Raw genomic sequence first — 20,198 nt, 5'->3', positions numbered from 1 at the left:
GGAATCGATCAGGAAGTTAATCGAATCGAATCGCCGGCGAGGCAGAAAGAGTACGTGGCGATGGCGGAGACGGACCTGAACGCAACTCTCTCCGTGGCCGAGGCGGCGGTCAACGCCACGGCCAAGGTTCCCTCCACGCCCGAGGGCGTCGCACTCGCCTATGGCTCCCTGGTCGTCATGGCGCTGCTGCCCATCTTCTTCGGTTCTCTGCGCAGCGTCAAGTCCGCAAAGTCCAAGGTGAGAGGCGCGGTATTCCCCCCCCCGCCTCCAGGCCGCGACCACGGTCTTGCCTGAGGGCGCCTACCGGGGGAGGCGCGCGTCACGCGGCGGGGCCCCGAAGAGCGAAGGGGTGGGGGATTATTGCGCCGGTTTGCTTAGGCCGCGCACCATATGTATGTGTGTGTTGAATTGTCCTCAGTGTTATCCATCAGCGGCCGTGGTCATGCCACTGCTGGATGGACTGCTTCTTGAGCCGTCGCGAGCTTTTTACGATCCCGCGAATTGATTTCGTGTGCCCGTCTTCCTCGGTCGACGCGTTGAGTTCCTTGGCTGTCACTACGTTGATAATTGGTTTTTTACCCTTTTATCTGGCAATAAAACTGACACCTTTTTTTTTACAAGGAGCCATGTTTGCATTGACCACAATACCTGCGGTCGGAATGCAAAGGTGTCAGTTTTGTGGCCAGATAAAAGGGTAAAAAAACAATTATCATATTTTGCTACTGGCAAAGGAGGTTCCAATGGTGTCACTGCGTTGTTTATTCGTTAGCATCGTCCCTTCGAGCCATGACGTGTCCTTTGCAAGCCCACTCGCTCTTTCTTTCTCATCAGTTATTTTTTTTATTAAACTTGTATAATTAACCAGCATATGTTTTCTCGAACCCATATGGTTCCTCTTGCTGTGTCTCGTTAGAATGCGTTAACGTATGAATTGGAAATTAAAAACGGTGTATTAATTTAGAGTAAAATGTAACGTGTTTTTTTTTTGTCAGGTCGCAGCCAGGTGTGTGTAAATAATACGTCTGTGCCGACCCTTGTCAAATTATGCTCGGGCGATACCCAAATAAATTTGAAAAAAAAGTTACAGTACTTGGTTATCCCTTATAAAAGACTCGCCCTGTATTAGCCATTCCTTGGCTTCCATTCCGTTATTATTCTTGATCATTGGCCATCATTCCTTCATGCCATAACGTGTCCTGCCCAATCCCACTTATTTATCTTAACAGTTTGAATTAGAGTGTGTCATTAATCCACGTGTACCTGTTTTTATCTCAATATAATGTGTTTGTCAATGAAATACGTCTGCCTTACTATTATATTAAATCATTTTACTTCTAACATATTCTTGGTTCTTTCGGTAAAGTCACGTAGAAGGGTAACAATAAAATAATAAAAATATAAAACAATAAAATTCTCACGACGTTTCGACTGCAACACAAGCAACCATCATCAAACTTACCGAAAGAACCAAGAATATGAATCCCTGCAGTCACGAAAGCTTTAAATCAAAATAGTACTCCTTGTGGTCTAGAAAGGCTAAGTATTTGATATTCATTCGTCCTGGTCAGAATGATTGATAGTAACGCATTTAACTCAGTGGGAAACTGATACAGTCATCCAAGCTGTCAAAACAGACGTAATAAAAAAACATACAACAAGGATAAAAAAATTGTTTACAAGCATAGAACAGCTGTGCTGAGTTTCCGTGAGGAAGGTAACGATACAAAATCTGTAAGGAGATAAGCTCTCAAAATGTATTCTCAGGAACAAAGATCATGAGAATACATTTTAGGAATATTGGAGAAATAAAGACACATATATAATGCATATATAATATATAATGTCCCATAAATGTCATTTTATGGTGACAGTCACTATAAGTACCAATGGATATCAATTAGAGGAATTGATTTTGGATCAAAAGTGAAAATATTTGATGAAAATAAAATCTATATTTTTGTATGGACAAAACAGGCAAACATAACACGGTATGTATGCCTCAGGTAATTATTTAACGTGGACTGCGATCAAGAGCAGATTGGAGTGTGTTTGTAAAATTTAACTTCGCAATTTGCCCAAGGAAGAAAGTTTTCAATCGGTCCAATATTCTCCGGAAATATGAACACTGAAAATATCGGGCAACGACTGTGAAAAGAGGTACGGACGGAGAGGTGCATCCTTGTAATTTCATTGAGAAGCAGCTACAAAAATATACACAAATTACAGACATCTTAGTGCTTGTTGAGAAAAGTAAATGGGTTTGTACAAGAAACATTGACTAGCAGGCATGACAGTCAATAAATGAGACTAGTGATGGAATGGCAGGCAAAGGAGAAACAAGTATAACCCGTTAAAAACAAAGTTTTTCACTATAAATCCTTTATATGCGTGGCGGCTAGAGTCCTCTCGTCCTCTGGCTTGAGATGGCTGCCACCTATGGGTCAGATGATTGCATTGCACCATTAAGCAATTGGTAATTAAATATAATATTTTTGTCCTAAAAAGTGTAAAATTTAGGAACAAATTTTTTTTTCATTAATTGTCACGCACAACGAGTCTGTGTGGAAAATGTCAGCTCGATTGGATCATGGGAAGTGGGTTAAAAAACGACCGAAAGATTTGCACGGTCGTAATCAAGCAAGCGAACTTAATATAAAGGATTTAAAAATGCCTGCGAGCGTGACCACCGGGGAGGTGGAGTGATGAGATCAGAGGCCTCGTTCAGTTCAGGAGTTAGATATATTATTATAGCACGACACCATGTGGTAGGGCAACGACTTTTGAGGACTTTCATCCAGCAGTGGATAGATTGTGGCTGATGGCACTATTGGTAATAAGAATGAAGTACACCATTAATGTTTGTATTAAATTACCATTATATTCACAGTAAATGTGTTATCTTTAGACATTACTTCATAGGATATTCCATTTCAGTCTACTATATACAGCGTTTGTGATTTGAATTTCAAGGAAAGTACACTAGACTTCAGCAGTTTTTTCTTGCTGTGGTTGTCCCACTTGATGACGATTGCTTGTGTTGCAATCGAAACGTCGTGATCTCTTATTTTTCTACCTACGTTACTTTACCGAAAGAACCAAAGAGTATGAAAGTACAATGGTTAGGTTTTAACTGTATAATATATCAAGCTTTGTGCTCTTACCCATTTTGAAGGTCGTGGCTGGTAAAACATTTACATTTCAAACGAGGGAAGTTGTATTGTCAATAGTGAACATTTGTGACGGAAAGCAATACTGTAAAATACATATAAAAGCAATTACAGTGGCATATGATAGATATTTACCTGGGAATTTTTTTTTGTGATTTGGGTATTTTTCAAGAAAATCATGTGTAGAATCTTGGTCAAATTCCTTTCTGAATATATTTGTTTTTATTACCTGTTGGAAGGAAGCGAGAGTGACCTCAATATAGAAATCAAACTTAGCAGGTGATAGAAATAATGGGCTTTGTGAGACTGTATGGCTATACTGCTTCCTACATAAAGCAGAGTGGCATCTCACATCATTGTCATCAAACAAAATCTCTTATTCAAAGCAGTGGTTTAGGACTTGATCCTTGTGTGATCCAACAACCCCACCGACGAGTCTGCTAGGTTAAATACTCACACTCTTTTGACACACTTCTTTGCAACTAACACAACCCTCGACACACTAATCACCTTTACCACACCTCCTATCACCATCAGCACCACCACCATTATCATTAACTCCATCATCACCTCGCCTATCATTAACCCCACCAACACTCATCACCGCTACCAATCTCATCTTAACCATACTCGCCACTGCCACTCAACTTCATCACCACTACCTCCACCAATATCACCTCCGCCACCACTAACACCTGGTAATGCAGTAGGTGGCCATGATGTAACTAACACACATTGCACGTCGTGGCCCTGTCAACCCTGGAATGGGTCACCACATTCCTCTTGGAGTGGTGCCAATGCAACCTTTGAGCTAGATTCCTCCGAGTGCATCTGGTACAGCGCCTCGGTCTGTGAAATCAAGAAGGAGTCATGCGCCTCCACCGTGCTGATTGGGTTTCGTGTTTTCTTTCATCGGCACTCCTCGCCCACGTGCAGCGACGATGAGCGTCGAGTTCTTAGATTGCCACCCTTTCAGCAAATTGCTCGTCCATTCAGCCGCTGTCTAACATAGTCCGATCGTCAGCTGCAGTAAATACGATCGGAGTGTTATATTTACCTACTACAGAATTTCCAAAAGGGAAGTGCTCCTTGGAAATGCGAGTTGCAAGATTTCCTTCTGCTATCAGAACTGCAGTGGCGCAGTGGTTAGAACTTTGAATGCGGCAGTCCGAGTTAGTTTTTCTACTCACGTTGTGGGCCAGCGTGGTGAAGTATGGTCAAGCAACCGGTATGATAGACAGTCTTCTCGGTTCTTTCGGTAAAGTCACGTAGAAGGGAAGTAATAAAATAATAAAAATAAAACATAATAAAATAATTCTCACGACGTTTCGGCCACAACGCAAGCAGCCGTCCTCAGGTGAAGACCAAGTCTGTCGAGGCGACAGCGTCTAAATGAAACACCACCACGCTTGGAGCATCTATTTAAGCTGGGTTGGAAGGGGGGGAAAATGCGCTTTGACAAAATAATCTGCATATCAAGAGGAATTTAGCATATTTATGGGAAATGCAGGAATGCGACTTGATATGCAGATTCTTTTGTCAAGGCGCATTTCCCCCCCCTTCCAACCCAGCTTAAATAGACGCTCCAAGCGTGGTGGTGTTTCATTTAGACGCTGTCGCCTCGACAGACCTGTTCTTCACCTGAGGACGGCTGCTTGTGTTGTGGCCGAAACGTCGTGAGAATTATTTTATTATGTTTTATTTTTATTATTTTATTACTTCCCTTCTACGTGACTTTACCGAAAGAACTAAGAAGAAGAATCCCTGCAGTCACGAAAGCTTTAAATCGAAATGATAGAGAGTGTGGGCAAGTTTTTCAGTTTGAAGCAAATTGACAAAGGGCTATAAGACTATATTTGCTGAATAGGGAATTATATTTTCATCATGTCAAAAAACATGCCACTAACCATAAATAGATATAAATAGTTTGAAATGCCTTTGATGTCCATCCCTGTTATATTGTTCTGAATTGCAACAGTTTGCATGTTGGCTTATTTTGTTTGACTGTTTGAGTTTTGCATTTGATCCCACTGAGTTACCCAAGCGCATCTAATCCGTGCTCATTTATAAAGCAGTATGTGCTTCATAGTGAGAAATAAAACCCCATTAATGAGCAGACATAAAGCAATCTTCCATATTAATAGACAGCTATTAATACGGTTTGTTTACCGGGACATTCGTCTCAACACACTGGCTCCTCGCCACGAGTTTTTGACACTTAATCCGTCTGAATTGGAGTCCGCATTTCAGTCGAGTGTTTAAAAAGAGGGCACTTTTTTGGGAACTTTTATTCTATATCACAACTTTGCTATCGGCGTCACGTCATCATGAAATTACCCTTCGTGTGAGAGAATGGCCCGCAGAAATAGATATCACCGAGCTGTTGTTGAGATCCCTTCAGGGGTGAATCTTGTGTAGACGGTAGTGGGGCGGGGGGCAATTATGTCTCCCATGACATGTATTTCTCAATGCCAAATTGGGCAGATTTTATTTCAGATGAGAATCCTCTTTAGCTTCTGACCCCAATTTGCCAGGGCCTGTGGCAGAGGTCGCAACCGGGTACCCGATACCCGTACCCTACCCGATACTCGGCTACCCGTACCCGGCCAGGTACGGGTAGCCGTTTGCGACCCTGGTGTGGCCGGGTACGGGTACGGGTAGGCCGTGAGTCACTGGTGAGTAACCGTTTGTCACTCATTTTGGGTAGGGTACGGGTACGGATAGGGAACGGGTACCCGGCCGGGTACGGTTACCCATTTGCGACCCTGGTGCGGCCGGGTACGGGTAAGGAATCAAAACCCGTTTGCGACCTCTGACCTGTGGGTATTTCCAGCATTATGATCATGAGCCACCTATGCATTTACCAGTTTTGACTCCTGATCAAGATGCACAATGCTAATAGTAATTAGTATCTAAACCTTGTCTGGGCCATTCGGCCTTAAAAAAAGCAAGCCTCTGCCCGGACTCATTCGCTGAAAATAGACTTGCACTACTGGGTTTGTGTTGGTATCAACTACATGTCATGCTGTCTTTGAATATGTTCTCACTAAGCATCATATCCTAAACCATGGCCCCAAAAGATCGTTCAGCAGAGGAATGGAAGGGCTGCCCACGGCACTCAGAAACCCCATCAACTGGCTCGGTAAACTGGACTGTTTTGAGTTTTTACATTCAGCAGCACGCCAGAAGAAGATTAACCAACTGTCCGTAACGATTTGAAAACGATGATCTCATTGTTCTGTGTGTTTGGATGCCTGTGCATCTATGTGGGTTTGTGTGGTAGTGTCGTGGTTAGCGCGCTGCGCTATGAACCCGACGACCCGAGTTCGATTCCCGCTCACGGCCACCACCAGTGACGATTATCTGAAACGGTCCTGGGCCTCCCCTAGGTCGACTTAACCTCAAATGAGTACCTGGTGCGGCGTGTAAACATCGCCACTGGGGAGACAAAGGCGGTCGGGCGTGGTGCTGGCCACCCACCCCCTCGTGTACCGTTCCGGCCTACATAGGTGCTCGCTAACAGCACTTGCCCTGACAGTCTAAGGCTATCCGGGGGATCTTTGTCTTTGTTTGTGTGTGCATTTGCATTTGTGCCTGTTTGCATCTCTGTTAGTGTGCCTATCTGTGCATCCTTGCATTCCTATGTACAGTGATACCTTGGTTCACGAACTTAATTCGTGAACTGACTCTGGTCGTGAACCGAATTGGTCGTGAACCGAGGCACATTTTCCCATAGGGTTCAATGTAAATCCGGTTAATCCGTTTTGACCTTTTTTTTTGGTTTTTGAAGCACAAAAATATGAAACAAATGACAATACACATTACTGTAGTACTGTACAGTATAGTAATGTATAAAGAGAGAACACTAACCTTGCTTGAGATGACTTCTGGCATGGAGGAAGGCAGGTGGGAGGCGAGTGGGAGACAGTAAGCACTCAAACGGGTGAACTGTACAATACAGTAAGTACAGTATTGTACAGTACAGTAGTACAGTACAGTACTGTATGTGCTAAAAAGCACACCAAAAATCAAAAAGTCACTGAAAGTGTCTTCACAGTACTCACAGTACAGTACTTCTTTCTGTGTCTCTGCTTCTCTCCACGATCTTCCTACAGGAAGTCACGACCACGTGACAGCCTGGAATTAGCATAAAAATGGCCGCGGCTCCTGTTCATGAACCGAAGCGGAGTTCGTGAACCGGAGCATATTTTTATGAACTTTTCTGTTCGTGAACCGAGTTGTTCATGAACCGAAGCGTTCGTGAACCGAGGTATCACTGTACATCTGTGTGTCTGCGTACATGCTAGTTTATTTGTGTGTATGGGGAGTGGCAGTCTCGGGGTTAGCGCACAGCGCTACGAACCCAGCGACCCGAATTCGATTCCCTCTCATAGCCACAGACAGTGGTGAATATTTGAATCGGTCCCGAGCCTCCCCTAGGCCAACTCAGCCTTAAATGAGTACTTGGTGTGATGTATAAACATAATCACTGGGGAGACAAAGGTGTCTGTGCTTGGTGTTGGTCACCCACCCCCTCGTGTGATTCACCGGCCCTCATAGGTGCTCGCTGACATCCCTTGTCCCAACAGCCTTTTAAAGGCTATACAGGGGACCTTTGTCTCTGTCTGTCTTCCTGTGTTTGTCTCCGTGCGTCTGTATGTTTACGTATTTGTGTCTGTGTCCCTCGTGTTGTTTTTTTCGCAGACGACGTCGGACATGACAGAGACGATCACGAGCCGCGACGCTGCTCGTTTCCCCATCATTGCGTCCTGCACGCTCTTTGGCCTCTACCTCTTCTTCAAGGTGCAATGTCACCGCTCGCGCACGCACGCACGCACTCCACCGCCACATGATGCACGCATCAACAACAACCGCCATTGTCGTTGGCGGTTGTTGTTGATGCTTCGCCCGCTATACCACACACACGCACACTACTCGTAGATGAAACGTAGCAGACATTCACGCTCGGTATGCCCACCGCTGGAACGTAGTGCATTCGGGACCAATGTAGCAGACACCACTAGTGTATGGTACGCATACCAAGAGCATGCCAGCGCACACCCACAAGACCACTGATACTTAGGACATAAGGTGCTGATTTGTGGTAGACTTACACCGCACTTGAGACTGATGTAGCATAGCACCGCCGACACACAGCAGGCACCACTACCATTTAGCACGCATACCAAGAGCATGTTAAAGACACTGCAAGCATGTGGCTCAGAACACTCGTACATAACATAAACTCAAGACGTTTCGGCCACAACGCAAGCAGCCATCCTCTGTGGCCGAAACGTCGTGAGAATTATTTTATTATGTTTTATTTTTATTATTTTATTACTTCCCTTCTACGTGACTTTACCGAAAGAACCAAGAAGATGAATCCCTGCAGTCACGAAAGCTTTAAATTGAAACTCGTACATAACATTTTCACTATTAATACATCACGCACACACACACCGCTAGTATGTGACACACAGCCGTATTACATGCACACACAGCACATAGACATAGCGTGCACAGCACTTTCAACTCCAGTAAACAATCACACGTGCACACACACATGCGCGCGCCACTGACATGCGGTGATTACTGTGAAGCCATGGTGCCAGGTTGTGTTCCCATACCACCCGGATTTGATGATCCGTGCGAAGTGAGAAACTTGATGATCCATGCGAAGTGAGAAACTTGATACAAAAATAACTAAACACTTAATTAAAATCGAGTCTAAGCGCACGCCCCTTGCTGGGAGCATCGTCTGTGTGTGCGTCTGTTGAATACGTGCGCAGTTATGTGTGTGGGTGTAACAGATTGTGCATGTGTGTGCATGTGTGTAAGTGTATTTGTGTGTGATGTGTATGTGTGTGTGAAACTGCATGGGTGTACAGACTTAATAGGGCATCTGTGTCTTAGGTGTAAAATGTGTGTATTTTTTTACATATGGGTTGTATATGTAACAGTTTCTTTGTGTATGGGTGTTTATTTTTATGCGTGTGCAGCTGCTACTTTATGCATGTGCATTGTTGAAACTGTGTCGTTAAGTATGCGTGTGCGTTTTGGTGTAAGCATTTCTGCATGTGTATATGGATATGTGTGGGTGTAACTGTGTGTGTGTGTTTGCTTTGGTCCACTCAGCCTCAAATAAGTACCTGGTGCGGTGTGTAAACATCGCCACTATGGAGACCAAGGCGGCCGGGCATGGTGCTGGCCACCCACCCCCTCGTGTGCCGTGCCGGCTTTCATAGGCGCGCGCTAACAGCACTTGCCCTAACAGTCTGTTCAGACTATATGGGGGATCTTTGTGTTTGCTTATATTTCTGTGCATATACTATGTGTCCTCAGGTGTTCTCGCAAGAGTACATCAACTTGCTCCTCTCCATGTACTTCTTTGTGCTGGGGATACTGGCTCTGTCACACACGATCAGGTGAACACACACACACACAAAGATAAAGATCCCCTATGTAGTCTACACAGGCTGTTGGGGCAAGTGCTGCCACTGCGCACCTATGAACGCCAGTGCAGCGCAACGTGGGAGGTGTTGTTTTTGGTACCATGTCTTTTTGTCTCTGTGTTCTACGTTGTCAGTCCTGCCATGGCCCGGGTATTCCCGGGTGCAGCCTTCGCCTCCCAGTATCAGCTGCTCTTCACACAGGGCACTGGGGAGGCACGTGAGGGTAAGTCTACACGCACACACACAGACACCCGTAGACGCACACAGACACACAGACGAAGGTGGACACGGGTAGCGCCACGACACGCAGGCATAGACTCTCACACAGTACCGAGAGTACGCAAATTGACACAAAGAACACCTAGCCACGCACACGTAGCAATAGACGCACACCCACGACGACACGCGGACATGCATCGGGGTGCACACAGTGGTACCAACACACGCACACACACCAACAACGACACAGTGACATACACATGTACGCACGCAGGCGCTCAAAGCACACTCGCAAAACAGTTGTGCGTTGTGTTTTGGCCACAGTTGAGACGCTATTTTCCTGTCTTGGTTTATGCAGAGATCTTGAACTACGAGTTTGACCGTAAGGACCTCTTCTGCCTTGTGCTGAGCTCTATCGTGGGCGTCTGGTACATCCTCAAGAAGGTGTGACCTCCTTTCGCTTTCCTGGAATCTGCAATGAACACACCCACATCGCACAATCACACCTGTACACTCTCGCTTGCACCCTTGCTTGCGTTCTTATTTTAATTCATCGTCTGACGAATAATCACCACCTTGTCCACGCTGTGGGAAACTGCCACAGTGTAATGGTTAGCAGCACATTGGACTTGCAATCCAGAGGTCGCCGGCTAGATTCCATCGTAGAAACAATTGTGCAGGTTTCTTAAATCCCCCTCGCCCCACCTCCTCTGCCCACCCAGCAGCAGGATAAAATTGGTTACACCACAGTCAGTCAATCGGCAGGTTTGCGTGCGGTGGGGTTAAAGTTTGGTTGACGCCCACTCCTTCCAACATGTCAACGTTGAAGAGTAGACCCTCGATTTGTGTTCGCTCTTGTGGACGCCTTTTCTGCCGGCAGTGGGAGTGAGCAAGCAATTTCAGGGCTGCGCCTTGCAAGTACAGTAGTATTATTACGAACGAAGTGCCACTGGTTGTGCCGTTAAAACCGTGGTTGTGTCGGCCGTGTCGCGCTGAAGCACTGGATCGCCAACAACCTGTTTGGGCTGGCATTTGCACTGAACGGAGTGGAGCTGCTTCATCTCAACAACGTGTGCACTGGGTGCATCCTGCTGGGCGGCCTCTTCATCTACGACATCTTCTGGGTGTGCGCACGCACTCACGCAATCACACACTCACTCACGCAATCACACACTCACTCACGCACGCACTTACGCACGCACGCACTCACGTACTCACGCACGCGCACGCACTCACGCACGCACTCACGCACTCACGCACACACTCACGCACTCACGCACGCACGCACGCACTCACGCACGCACTCCTGCAGTCACGAAAGCTTTAAAGAGCCACTTAGCTCATTGGATTCCTCCACAGTCTAAAATATTAAGATTCTGCTGTGAGCGAGCATCTTTGAAGGCCGGAACGATGCTAGTGTACTCCGGACCACGACGGGTGATCTCTTGTCACACCGCACCAGGTTTTGAGTGAAGGCTGAATCGACCTAGGGAGGAGGCCCATGACCAGTTCTGATATCACCAGCGCTGTTCGCTGAGGCTGGAAACCCAAATCATTTGGTTGGGTTTATAGCGCAGTGCTAATCAATAGAAAACTTTATTTTCATAATGGATTATTAAGATGAATCGGCACCAGTAAGAATCACTTGTGCTCGATGAATGGATGCGTTGTCGCGTGTCTTTCTGTGTTTGTGATCGTTTCTCCGCGTGTGTGCGCATGTTTCTTTTCATGCTTCCGTTCCATCGCCCAGGTGTTCGGCACTAACGTCATGGTGACTGTGGCGAAGTCGTTCGAGGCTCCGATCAAACGTGAGGCCGCTACGTCCGTCTGTCCGCTTGAGTGGGGCTCGTTTGGTATTGACTGACAACACAATCGTTCGTGCAGTTTGTCACAAGGAACACATTCCTGCGGAGGGAGCTGGTAGGAACGTTGAGTTGCTCGGTCAATGGCCTGGGTCAACGGCGGCGTGGTGTGTTCCGCAAATATGGCCGACTGTGAGGGCGGGCACAAGCCGGCGTGAGTAGGTTAAACGTTGAGTTTTATATGGGCACCACGGGGTGACCAGCCCCTCCCCACCCAGCCCCACACCACACCCAGCCCCACCCTCCCCACCCAACCCCACCCTCCCCACCTTCCCCTCCCCACCCAGCCCCTCCCCACCCAGCCCCTCCCCACCCTCCCCTCTCCACCCAGCCCCACCCCTCCCATTTTTGGATGCACGACGGACAGACGGACACAATAATCCCCTGTGGGCTGGTGTAACCAGGAGGTTCCTACCAGTATAACGTTTACTTAGAGGTGGTCGGATGGCTCGGAAGGCAGAACGCTGATCTTGGCCATAAAATGAGAAACCACGTGAATTGTGTTGTCAACATCAACGCTCGTTAGAAAAAGGGGCAGCCGGGCTTGTGGGGGAGGCTGGCTACACCGCCTCTTTACACGTGTGCATTGGTGGCCTTGTTATGAGCTAGTTATCGTCACCCACCTTGCGGGAAAATAGTTATGCGATTCACGAGTGCTGTCTTGTTGCAGTGGTGTTCCCCCAAGATCTGCTGCAGAGGGGATTGGAGGCCAGCAACTTTGCCATGTTGGGACTCGGCGACATCGTCATACCAGGTCCGTCCATCCATTTGTGCATTCATCTGTCTTCCTACATGTTTGTGTGTGTGTGTGTGTATGCCCTTGCTTGCCTGTCTGCTTGTCTGTCCATCTGGGTGCCTGACTTTCTTCTCTTTACCTGCCTGTGTCTGTCCGGCTCTCGTCTGCCTGTCTGTCTCAGTTGCACTATTTCCGTGTCTTATCTGTGTGCCCATCTTTCTCACTGTCTGCTTACCTGTCTGCCTGTCTCATTTGCACTATTTCCCTGTCTGTCTGTGTGCCCATTATTCTCACCGTCTGCCCACCTGCCTCCCTGCCTGTCTAATTCCATGGGCAATGGTCTATATCATGTATTAATATTGCAGTGGAGTCTGTTCTCTACGACATGGATCAAGATCTGCAACATAAACGACAAAAGTTTGTTAATTGTGCAAGGCGACGCGCTCGGTGCGGGCGCTTGTTTTGCCCGTAGCGTTGATATCACAAGACAGCTCTTGACTAACACCTTGGTCGTTGGGAGAGTGAGGCTTAGATTTAATGTTGGTGTCAAGTCTGTTTCACTGCAGGTTTACCCGAGGCTTACTTACAGCGTTGTCAGCTTCGTTCAATGCGAATGAAGCCTAATGTAAAGTCGTATTGTCTTATTTCAGGAATCTTCATTGCCCTCCTGCTCCGCTTTGATATCAGGTAACAATTTACTTTGCAAATAGTGAGTTGTTTTTTCTCGGAGTGTTTTCTCGTGTGCGTGCGAGGTAGTTGCTCGCGCACTGCGCTATGAATTAAACCCTACAAGCCCGCACTGTGTGGGGAGGCCATCATGCAGAAGCGAATCAATGAAGGGCTGTATTTAACTATCATTATTTACAAGACAAAAAAGAGACACCCAGACCCTGCGGTCAAACCCCGGCTCCCAGTGGCGCTGGCTTCGTGTCTATGGCATGGCCATTATTCATGTACTGAGCAGTGTTTTACTTTCTACTCTATAATCCAGGTGGCCTACGTTGAATTCCCGGCAATGGTGGTCATCAATACCTTATAGGTGTCTTAACCTGGCCTGGGCTTTGCCTATGCGCAACTCTCTTTGTGATTAATGTGTATGTATACGTAATCGGAGTTGCGTGGGGAAGGCCAACAAACTAAACACAAAAAGCAAGACTTTGTTCCTACCAACTGTAAGTGGGACCTTTATCATCATCATCATCTGTGTTTGGAATGAACAGCCTGAAGAAAAACAGCCGCACGTATTTCTACGTCAGCTTCCTTGCCTACATCCTCGGCCTGGGTCTCACCATCTTCGTGATGCACACCTTCAAGCATGCTCAGGTGAGCGTGTGACCCTTCACCCTGATGGCTACACGACCAGCACAGCGGCGGTGTCTCTCTTTCTTGATTTGAAGCTTTCGTGACTGCAGGGATTCATCTTCTTGGTTCTTTCGGTAAAGTCACGTAGAATGGAAATAATAAAATAATTAAAATAAAACATAATAAAATAGTTATCACGACCTGTTCTCCACCTGAGGACGGTTGCTTGCGTTGTGGCCGAAACGTCGTGAGAATTATTTTATTATGTTTATTATTTTATTATTTCCTTTCTTTCGGTAAAGTCACGTGATTTATTTTATTTTATACCTACGTGACTTTACCAAAAGAACCAAAGAGTATGGTGTCTCTCTTGTCATACTAGATGGCCTAAGTCCAGAGGTTGCCAGTTCATTTCGATCTCCTGGCGCATCACGTTGAAAACGTTGGGCATGTTTCATAAATCCTCCGCCGTGGTCGATACAATGAGTACCCCATTGTGGGAAGTCTCCAGTGGTTTTCCCTGTGGGCAAACTCGACCCCCACCATAGGAACATGGAGTTTCCACCACTGGCTTCGAGCTGTTCATGGGAGATGAGGTCTGCCGTAAGCTAGTTTTTTAGTGGGCAATCCACTTTGAATTGTTTACTGAATGTCCATGATCCTGTGATCTCATGTGTTTTCCTAACCACGTGTTCCTTTGTCCCTGTGTTCACTGTCCTGTGTGCCTGTGTTCATATGTCTCGTGCCATCTCTCTGTGTGTCCTTGTCGTCTATCCTCCGTCCCCATGTCCCGGTGTTTCCCCATGTCCCGGTGTTTCCCCATTATCTCTTCTTTGTCTGTGTCTAACCGTGTCCTCTCGGTATCGAAATGCTTCCTGTCCCCATGTGTGTGTTTGTCTGTGTCCCCTGCCCTGTGTGATTGTATTCACATGTCCCATGTCTCTGTGTATGTCTCGTCTCTTGTCTGTGTTCACATGCTCCCCGCCCCCCCCCCCCCCCGTGTGTCATCGTGTCCCTCTGTCTCCTCCGTTTGCATCCACGTGCTCCCTTCTCACCCTGGTGGTGCATGTCCCTGTGTTGCCTGTCCCCGTGTGGCGTGTTCCTTGTGCCTGTCTCCCTGCAGCCGGCGCTGCTGTATTTGGTCCCTGCTTGCATTGGGCTGCCTGTGCTGGTGGCTCTGCTCAAGGGAGAGGTCAAGGAGATGTTTAAGTGAGAGATTAAAACACACACACACATAAAGTGACATGTATACACACGCACACAAGAACACTACACATATACATGTGTGTCGTGTCCTTGTGAGTATGAACACGTAAAAAGACACATGCACATGAATATGTACACACACAAACACATGAACATGCACATATACACAAACGCACATAAACATACACATGTACGTACGTGAATGCATGCATATGCGCATAATCAAGTATATACAGGACATACGCATAACCACATACATGACAATTTGCAGCACTCAGCTGTGAGCCTTTCATATTGCGACCTCTGTTCCGGTAGTCAATCTCATGTCTGTGTAATAAGACTCTTTGAGACGACTTCTGGAATCCGTCTTTTATTCACTTTGGGTTACAGCTACTTCACGCTGCCGATAGACAACGTGAAGGCGCAGATAGACCGAGAGAGACGCAACCGCCACGTGGCAACTCGGAGCCCCGCTCCCGCGTGGCTCCTTCCTCCGTTGGTTCCCGTTCTGACCACGTGTCGTTCCTCTCTACCCCTATTTTTAATACCCGGGTCACGTGGTGCGCTTCAGCCAATCCTCGTTAGCCTGCGTCGAATCTTCCAGGCTCCCTCGTCAGCTCCCGGGACCACGCCCCTGACTCATCTCCCCATTGGCTGAGGCCAAAGCCAGCAGAACCAATCTCCATAGCTGTCACCCTTCCATCACGTCAGGGCCATGCCCCCAGGCTTCCCCCCATTGGCTGTAAACCAGGACCGGCAGAGCCAATCACCATGACAAGGTGTGATACGTCAGTGAGCCGGATATTCTCATATTACATCTGTCTTGGTGTGTGTCTGTGTGTGGGGAGCGGTGGTACAGTGGCTAGCACGCTATGCTACGAACCAGGCGACCCGAGTTCGATTCCTGTTCACGGCCAACACCAGTGACAGTTATCTGAATAGCTCCTGGGCCTCTCCTAGGTCGACTCAGCCTAAAATTACTACCTGGTGTGGTGTGTAAGCATCGCCACCAGGGAGACAAAGGTGGCCTGCTGTGGTGCTGGTCAACCACCCTCTCGTATGCCGTGCCGGCCTTCATCGGCGCTCGCTAACAGCACTTTCCCAAAAACATCTGTGAACGCTACACAGGGGATCATTGTCTTGTGTCTGTGTGTCTGCGCATTTGTGTGTCTTTGTGAATATGTCTGCATTTGTGTGTGCCCATCCCTGCCAGCAATTCTCTCTCTTTCCTCCCTGTCTCTGTTTTGTCCACATCTCCACCCCCGCCTCTTTCTCTCTCTGTCCACCTTCCACCCCCACTCTCTCTCTCCCGTGCTTCGTGCCTTCTAAAGCTACGAGCTGCCCTTGGAGGATCCCCTCCCGGGATCGGACGATCCCCCGCAGACCCCTCCTATCGCCAGTGTGGGGGAGCAGGGGGCCCCCACCCCCCTCCCCAACCCCGGCCCCTCCCAGTCCCCCCGCCGGAGACGTTAATGGCTGAGGGGGAGCTCACGACCCCCATCCTACCCCCAACGTACGCCGTACAGCGGTACAGCATGCGAGTGCCCTCTAGCAGACTAACCGACTCGCCACTAACTCTGCTGTGCCCTCTCCCTCTCTTCAGTTACCACTAATGCAATAACTCAATAACCAAGTATCCTCATATAGAGAGATTGGCCCCCATTGCAGGAATGTGGAATTTCCAGCGTTGATTCAGGGCCACCAGAGGAGATGAGTTGATGTCACACCCGTTGCTCGCATGTGTATTGGAATTGGAACCTTTTGAGCAATTACACTGGTAAAAAAAAAAACATTTTTTTCTGGCCTTGGACTTTTGCAGCTGTTTTAGACTAATTTCAGGGTAGATTTGAAGCTTGCGTGACTGCATGGATTCATATTCTTAGGTTTTTTCGGTAAAGTCACGTAGGTAAAAAAATTTAACTTTTATTCATCTTAATTTTTTTACCTACGTGACTTTACCGAAAAAACCTAAGAATATAATTTCAGGGTGCTGATTCCAAATCTGATCTCAGATTTGCTCTATCACATCTCATTTTTATGCTATCGGCATACCCCATTTTCATTGATTTTACCCAAAATTAACTGTCACTTATGATTGCAAGTTGTTGCGAGTCAGTGACTGCTTTAGTGTAAAAATATGGTGCTGTATTTTTAGGATAGTGTGTTTATAACATAATTTTATGCAGATATCCACATTTATTTAATATTTTTCTTCTGCAGTTTTTATTGAAAATGCAATATTTGATATCTCAAAAACCTGATGTGATAGACAAAAACCGATGCCAGATTTGGAATCGGCACCCCAAAATTTCCTTAAAGCCGTTGGAATATCTTATGCCAGAAAAAGTGTGTTGACCAGTGTAATTGGTAAATTTACTACCCTTGTACACCCTTTGGTTTTCCTTGTTATAGGCAGCGTGACACATGTCTTTTTATACCTCAATCCTGTGATATTGCTATAAAGATGTGCAAACGCATACGTGGATATAAACAAGTAAACCCGTAAAAACAAAGATTTTCACTATAAATCCTTTATATGCGTGGCGGCTAGAGTCTTCTCGTCCTCTGGCTTGAGATGGCTGCCACCTATGGGTCAGATGATTGTCTGCCAGTATTAAGCAATTGGTAATTAAATATTTACTTTGTTTTCCCTAAACAGTGTAAAATTTTTGGAAATTTTTTTTCACGAACATTAATTGTCTCGCACAACGAGTCTGTGTGCAAAATGTCAGCTCGATTGGATCACGGGAAGTGGGTTAAAAAACGACCGAAAGATTTGCACGGTTGTAAGCAAGCAAGCACGCAAGCAAGCAAGCAAGCGAACTTAATATAAAGGATTTTTAAAAAGTTTGATTCGTGCACGAACTCGCTGACAGTGGAAAGTTTTTGATAGCAGAATCCAAGAATCCCCGTGCGCCCCTAAACGAGCGTTGCGGTGATGCCGATTGCACGGTGCGCGCTGAGCATTGACAGGCACCGATGTTCCCCAGGTATGAAGAGACACCCCCGGAAAAAGCTACCGAGGACTCAGTGCTCCCCAAGGGGCCTGAGGACAAGAAAGGCGACTGAATCCAGCTCGCCGATTTACTCAGTTTTTTTTATTATGATTATTATCGTTATTGTCATTAACGTTATTATGATGATATTAATTTCATTTTTGTATTATTTAAACAAAATGAAATGACCCGCATTTTGTAATTTTTTGTCCGTTTTAAATTTTATTTTGCTTTTCGTGCTAATCTTTTTTTTCAATCGGGCTGTTCGCCTTGACGCGGGTTAGCTCGTGCGGATTGAAGTGTTGACGCAATGCAGTTACTGCTGCACGGCACCGTCAGTCGGAGATGGAGCAATGCTTTGTTTTTGGCCATAACCGAAGCCTCGGATGGCGTTTAATCAAACGGCAGAGGGTGTCATGAGAGATGTCTTCTTGCCTGCAAAACAAATGTCTCATTCAATTTATGTTTCCATTGGCCAGACAGATCTCCGCCAACTCTGTATCATTGCCATGCCAAGTTTCCAGGGTTGCTCATAATAAACTCGGTGCAGGTGACAATTCACCAGCGAGTGTTTGTTTTAAGGTTTCTCCAGCAGTTATTCATGTCTTGGAGGGGCGTGATCACTCTGCCCTGCTGCGTTGGGATGGTTTTAGAACATGACATCGGAGGTGGTGGTTTATAACACGGCGCAAGTCCCTGGTCATGTTCATCCATCCCCAGTACTGACCGGCCTTGCGCCAGCTTAATTTCCAAGATCTGACGATGATTAGGCGTATTCCGAGTTAGGTTTGGCTGGTGAAATGTATTTTAACGAACCAGTATCACCCAACCCTTGTTGAGCTTGGAATGCTGTACCAGTCATTGTTCAGAACTACTTCCATACAGTCTAAACTGAAACAAGTCACAATGCAGTTTGGCTAATGTGTGAGTTGTCTTAATTTATTCCGGATCATGAGTCATTTATTTCAGCGGCAACACGGTCGCTATAACCTCTGTTCTCTTTGAACTATTGTTGTTTCAACACATGATATGGTTCGTCAGTGTGCCCTCGTTCCAAGACTTTAACTCCAAGCAAACCCCCTCAATCTGTCAACAGTAAAGATTTCTGAACGCAGTTTGTGTTCAGGGTTCTGTTGCTGACACTGGGAAGAATTACTTTGGCATTTTGTTCATTTTCTTTTGGAGTAGCAACCTTGAGAGCGGGGGATTGATTCGCTGCAAATACGGCAATGCAATCATGTTAAATTCAATGGACGTGGCTGAAGAAAGAGATCAATGAGAGTGTCATTCGTTTTCAACGGCTGTTACAAAAATAAAATTCGGCAAATTTCACGCACTTCCATGAAAGTTAATGGACGGCTTACCCAGACGTGACTCGTGGTGGAGCTTTGTCACGTGGTGGTTATCGCAATGCGGTATAAACCCAGGTGGCCCTTGGCAATCAAGTTCGATTGCAAAGGTTAGCAGCGGTGGCGAGTGATATCCGAACCGGTCCTAAGGCCTTCTCGAACCCACACTGACCAGTGTGGTGAAGTATGCTTAAACAATTTCCCCCTGTGACCAGCACGGCATGGGTGAAGGACTCTTGAGGTAGGAATGGATTGACACAAGGTTGCATCATTCGGGAAGGTAACGGTGCAGTGAGCTCGATTACACGATGGCTTGTTTTCATATTTAACATTGCCCCCTTTACGCAAACGGAGGTTAACCTCCAATAACGTGGCAACCCATCAACATTGAACAGGCCTGACAAGCCTGCTGAGGAGACTCAAAATGTCAAAACCGCTTCACCATTGGCGTGTTGATGCAAGTGCTTCTGCCGGACGTGTGTGGGGGCGGTGGGAGCCCTTGAGTTGTTTTTTTGTATCATGGTATTGAGAGCACCGACCAAATATTGTTTGGGAAAGCGATTCAAGATTTCCCACTGAATGGTTGCGACGGTGCGAACGTTTGGCTTGTGTGTAAAAGGGTTCTTTTTAAAGAGTCGATCGAGATTTTACCTTTCAACTGACGTTTTGCAGCAAGACTTGATGCGCTCTCCTGTCACGTGTATGCATTGTATGATATTGTTCCTCTGGTTTCAGCCGCAGTGTTTTAAAGTTTAAAAAAAAAACAAGAAGCAAATAAACTACCTTGAGAATTAATCGAGTTTGTACCGCGAGAAGTTTTCACGTTTGCAAGTGCAGTGCAAATCGGGTTGTTACGCCGTACGAATCCCATCAGCCAGGCGACCTAAGTGTGAATGGTTTCATTAGCAT

General features: G+C 46.5%; 1 protein-coding gene across 2 annotated transcripts; it reads left to right on the top strand.

Annotated features, from left to right (window-relative positions):
• Positions 1–9: 9 nt before the first annotated feature.
• HM13 (histocompatibility minor 13) lies at positions 10–20,084 on the top strand. Of its 2 annotated transcripts, none has more exons than XM_078604814.1 (12): positions 10–237; positions 7,872–7,970; positions 9,510–9,592; positions 9,754–9,842; positions 10,197–10,282; positions 10,837–10,962; positions 11,589–11,646; positions 12,371–12,454; positions 13,087–13,123; positions 13,657–13,759; positions 14,862–14,947; positions 16,276–16,432. In XM_078604814.1, exons 1-12 carry the CDS (start codon positions 61–63, stop codon positions 16,415–16,417), a joined length of 1,170 nt encoding a protein of 389 aa, XP_078460940.1. In that variant the 5' UTR covers positions 10–60; the 3' UTR covers positions 16,418–16,432. The 2 variants fall into 2 exon arrangements, with proteins under 2 accessions (XP_078460940.1, XP_078460939.1); XM_078604813.1 differs by lacking the exon at positions 16,276–16,432 and adding an exon at positions 17,935–20,084 and having other exon boundaries at positions 11–237.
• Positions 20,085–20,198: the final 114 nt, after the last annotated feature.

This window comes from Lampetra planeri, chromosome 23, assembly GCF_965212315.1.
Source record: "Lampetra planeri chromosome 23, kcLamPlan1.2.h2, whole genome shotgun sequence".
NCBI classification, from domain to species: Eukaryota; Metazoa; Chordata; class Hyperoartia; order Petromyzontiformes; family Petromyzontidae; genus Lampetra; species Lampetra planeri.
The sequence above is the reverse complement of the archived record's forward strand: the minus strand, read 5'-3'. Positions and strand labels throughout refer to the sequence as shown.